This window comes from Anguilla anguilla, chromosome 1 (assembly GCF_013347855.1).
Source record: "Anguilla anguilla isolate fAngAng1 chromosome 1, fAngAng1.pri, whole genome shotgun sequence".
Taxonomy (NCBI): domain Eukaryota; kingdom Metazoa; phylum Chordata; class Actinopteri; order Anguilliformes; family Anguillidae; genus Anguilla; species Anguilla anguilla.
The window spans coordinates 71,818,203-71,822,812 of NC_049201.1; the positions used below are offsets into that span (position 1 = coordinate 71,818,203).

A 4,610-nucleotide genomic window follows, 5' to 3' on the forward strand; every position below is an offset into this window, starting at 1 on the left:
GACGGGAAGGAGGAAACCGAGATACACCAAATTTACTCACTTCTAGTCTTGCCAGTGAGTTAATCTGGGATGAATGTCATTTCAGGCAAGGAAGGAAAAGATTGGACTTTTGAATGCAACTTCACTTCATGCAAAGAAGTAAGACAAGAATCTATTCAGTAGTTGATTCATTTTCATTTTTTCGATCTTGCCAAACCAGCAGAGGGCAGTAATACGCCTCGAAGTGACTTCCAAAAATCTTACAAGAGAGCCACAGGTCCCACAATTTTCTAGTCCACATAATGCGTGACTTTGTACAATAGCAAATCAGCGACAAAACACAGGATGAAAAAATGACACCTTGCACACCAACAAGAGCGGCAAACAAATCCTAGTTTGTGTGAGAGATTTATTAAAATCAGAAAACATTCTATTAAAATCATTACATTCCTTTCCACTGCAGACAGTTATGACTGAGGGTCACATTTTGGCACTCATCGTGGCCGGCTGAGGTCCCAACCACTGCTCCCCTGAAATATAAAGATGTACCGGATTGGACAGCAATTCAGAGACATATAAGCCTATTGGATCTAGCTTTGAGATAATAAAAGAACATAGGAGAACAAATAAAAATAACAAAAGCAACTTTCACAGAAGGGGTAAACATCTCCACTGAAAGTGAATTCAGTAACTTCGCACAGCTACATGCTTTTCAGTTCTCACTACCATTCAGAACATTCTCTATAATAAACTAATTTTCTTTGAACCTTTTAAATTTCACAGAATCTGATATTTTAACATGGCACCTAAAAATAAAACAAGTACTTTTAGAAGACCAACATGGTAATGCCATCAACTGCCAATATAGATATCAATTCCAATAATTTAATTCCAATTTTTAGTGAGTCATCTGGAAGCACAGGACATTAAAAGTCAATTCTACCAGTAACACACAAGTGCATCAGTATAATCACCTATGCAGTGTGCCATGAGCTCGAATCGATCTGACCCAAAGAACATCTCCTTCTTCCCATTAACATGACAGATTATGAGAGGGAATCCAAATGCCTGCAGGTGAGAGAGAGACAGGTTGGCACTTTGCACAATTGCATTTTTAATAGCAATTATCTGTGCATTTAAGAATCTCCACCTTAACTCAGGACTAACATTGTTCTGCTTACAGAACAAAGGTGCAAAAAGGTTGTAAAAGAGCTGTTCTATTTTGACCTAGCCAACTTCAATTCAATTTTTTTTTCCAACCATGTCATCATAAGTTATCTTATTTCATTAATGTTAGCCATGGCCTGATCCATACCATTGGACAGTACTTTAACTTATTACAACCATCGAAATTGGACTTTAGTACTTTGTACAGAAAGATAAATCCCTGTATTTGAGATAACTTTACAGCACAGACTGTTTTAGACAACTGAATTCTACTTTGTAGAAAACTGATGCAGGGAATCCACTACAGTGATGTGGATAAAGGTCAAAGTGCAGCAAAACAGACTGACCCCATAACCTAATGCTTCCTGGGTTGAGCTCTTCAACTTTTCCTTGATTTTCGGAGAGCCGGCTAGTTTCAAAAGCTCCTCTATTTCATTGGCAGGAAGTCCAGCCTTCAGACCTGCCTGAGAAGGATGGGGGGGGGGGGGGGGGGGCAACATGTAAAAAGTATAAAAGACATACTGGAGAGGCAGAACAAGCATAATAGCGCCTACTTAGAACATGGGAAAGTGAGACTAGAATCCTGTCACGGAGTCTCGGACACCTCAGAGATCGAGGCGGGGAGGGTGATGTCTTCGTCCCGACCCCATATTCTCATCCAAAGCTCCCTGGACACCTTCTCCACGTCGGCCTCTCTGCCTTCCCCGCTCTCGGCCACCGCCGTGACGAAGCGCATCGCCGGCAGGGAGCCTGAGGTGGATAACAGCACGCACGCACACGCGCACGCACACGCGCACACACAATGACCAACTCCGTGGGCCTACAGTGTGGATGCATTCTATTACAATTACATACTTACAATCACTCAATGAATGCTCCAATCCAGAGCAAAGTACAGTAGTTCCCATTTGACAGTGTATACATCACATTTCACGATAGCTTTTATAACCATTTTTGGAAATTTTGGAATAAAACAAAGGAAGGTTGAGCAAAAGGAGGCAGAAAGGTGCACCTTTCTCAAACATAGCTTCGAAGGGGTTTGCAGGGAAGCCGAGAGGGACGCCAAAGTACTGTGCCAGCCGCGTCAAGTCTTTCCCCATGTAAGCAAACTTGTTGGGGACGAGACCTGGAGGTTTGTTGCCTACCAAAAAAGCAAGCACATTAATGATTAGTTCAGTCATCACATTACAGAAGCAATAGCACATGAAAGAGAAATGTCGCAGGTAAAATCAAGAATACAACATTAGTGATTCAGCAGTCCCCATCATACTATACACAAGTACAGAAACATTACCAGCTGTCGTGACAATAAATCATGCATGACAGAAAGAGTAACGTCACAGAATATATATATATTTTTCATTTTTGTAATGTTTTAGCCTACTCGGTATTTATTTCAACACGCACCTGATCCCTGCATGATTCCACCCAAAAAGGCTGGGCGGAGTTTAAGGTCAATATTCCACACATTCCTGTAGCGACAGAGTACCTAAATGAAAGATAGTTAATAAGTTTTGCATACTGCTAAAATACTCAACAACATAAAAATCGTAAAGGGTAAGTTTGTAACTTTGTTACAACATTTAAAGAATCAGAACAAGGCCTTGCAAAATCCACTGACCTCGAATCCCAACCAAGTGTAAGGAGATACAACATCATAGAAGAGTTCAATCACTTTTCTGGTACCCGCCATCTGAAAATGGATTCTGGAAGTAAATGTATGCACTGAACAAATTCCTTCTGAAAATGCATAACGTGGTAAGGTAGGCTAATCAGTTCTAGAAATATTTTTTTAAAAATGAATAGCGCATAACCACATATGCGGTCTTGTATTGCAATCAAGGATGTTGCTAGGGCGAAGAAAAAAGAAAGAAAAAGAAAAAAACAACATAGCAAGCACAAAATATACCTCAAACAACTTGTGCGCGCCGTTTTAACCGTGTTAATTCCGTCTTTATTCGTTCGCACAGTTGAAGTTCAGATTTTACGTCCCGCCGGTGTCGTTGGGCTGCGGAGTAGGGGGCGGGTAAGAGAAACTGTGTCAAAGGTTCAATTTAGTAGTATCAACGTTAACTTCGCGAGTTCCACCGCCCCCCATCTTGTCACTATCTAATTTGTGTCTGACAGTAAATTTCTTCATGCATTAACAGATATTTGCAAATTATCCGACAAGTCCCCGAATAAGAAATACATTTTACATTTCCGTAAATTAAATTTAGCTAGCTAGCTAACGCAGCGAAGTGCAAAATGCGATTAATATTTTATGTTATTGCACGCATATAGGCAGTACAGTACTTTACTAGATAAAATAAATATGTTCCCGTTAGCCAGGCTGTAATTCGTACATTAAAGAGTGCTGTTTCTGCTCAGAATATTCACCCACGACCCAGAAAAACCAGTATCCATTTTGGCTCTTAGGCTGAGGAAAATATCGCAAATGTAACTCCCACACGGCGCATTGCTGCCCCTAACGGTACTGGAGTGCAACTGCCAAATTATTACCAGAATGCGTTCCCGTTCCATTTTTTTCCAGTCTGTTGGTTCCAGAGAGGTTGGTTCCCTCTCAATCTCCCTTGCCAAGTTCACCAAGGTATTCAACGTGCTTGCAAATTACATACGTTAGGTCCAAAATCCGCCCACAACACGAATTTGAACGCAACAAAGTCCCTTGTGCTGTGCCCATAACTAAAACAATGTGCAAAATAACAACATACTATAAACAAACGTTTATTATAAAGACACAAACTAAACCAAAAAAAAAAAAAAGTTGTAGGTGTTGGACAAAACAGGTTAGGCCAAAGCAGGGCCTACTACAGAACCCTAGTCTGCAGCAAATAGTCATCTTTCTCCCGATGAAAACAAGAAATGAGTGAGTCTTCCGCAGGTTTCCTAATCTGACCTAAAACCTAACAAAAACATGCACATAAAAGAAAAAGGACCACACTGTTCAAACACCATACATTCAGACAAACAAGAACTAACCCAAACAGAATCTACAACATTGTGCAGGATACAGCCTCAAACTGCTCACAAAAGCCTTTTTGTAGGGAAACCTGCAGGTGAAGCCAATTAGGAGCTTGTTAAGGTGAGCACAGGAAGAAAGCGAGCACAGATCACATGCAGGGGCTTAGCACAAGCCCCTGCTTGTAACACATGTCCGTACCCTCAGTTATATTGTAAATATGTGCCAATTACTATCGGAGCATAATAAACCAATCAGGATAACTTTTCTCCCAGCAGAGGTATTTTGGTTAGAATGTTTTGTCCGTCTTTTTACCTCCCAGTGCCGTGGGAAATTCTGATATTAATGTATATCACTTCCCCAGAAGAAATTAAATCTTTCATATTTTTTTGTTAAAAACACAGTTTTTTAAAAATACAGGCAATCTGCTTTAGAAATTTACCTATCCCTATCCCAGTACATAATGGTTCACTTAAAGCACAAATGTATCTTTAATTTTCTT

General features: G+C 40.4%; 1 protein-coding gene across 3 annotated transcripts; it reads right to left on the reverse strand.

Annotated features, from left to right (window-relative positions):
• Positions 1 to 355: 355 nt before the first annotated feature.
• LOC118229068 (glutathione S-transferase kappa 1-like) lies at positions 356 to 4,150 on the reverse strand. Of its 3 annotated transcripts, none has more exons than XM_035420758.1 (9): positions 3,649 to 4,150; positions 3,056 to 3,154; positions 2,768 to 2,839; positions 2,554 to 2,635; positions 2,159 to 2,287; positions 1,751 to 1,896; positions 1,494 to 1,610; positions 954 to 1,047; positions 356 to 509 (listed from the first exon to the last, which is right to left on the reverse strand). In XM_035420758.1, exons 3-9 carry the CDS (start codon positions 2,837 to 2,839, stop codon positions 460 to 462), a joined length of 690 nt encoding a protein of 229 aa, XP_035276649.1. In that variant the 5' UTR covers positions 3,056 to 3,154; positions 3,649 to 4,150; the 3' UTR covers positions 356 to 459. The 3 variants fall into 3 exon arrangements, with proteins under 3 accessions (XP_035276649.1, XP_035276639.1, XP_035276656.1); XM_035420748.1 differs by lacking the exon at positions 3,649 to 4,150 and adding an exon at positions 3,492 to 3,625; XM_035420765.1 differs by lacking the exon at positions 3,649 to 4,150 and adding an exon at positions 3,492 to 3,625 and having other exon boundaries at positions 2,768 to 2,852.
• Between the last annotated feature and the right edge of the window lie 460 nt (positions 4,151 to 4,610).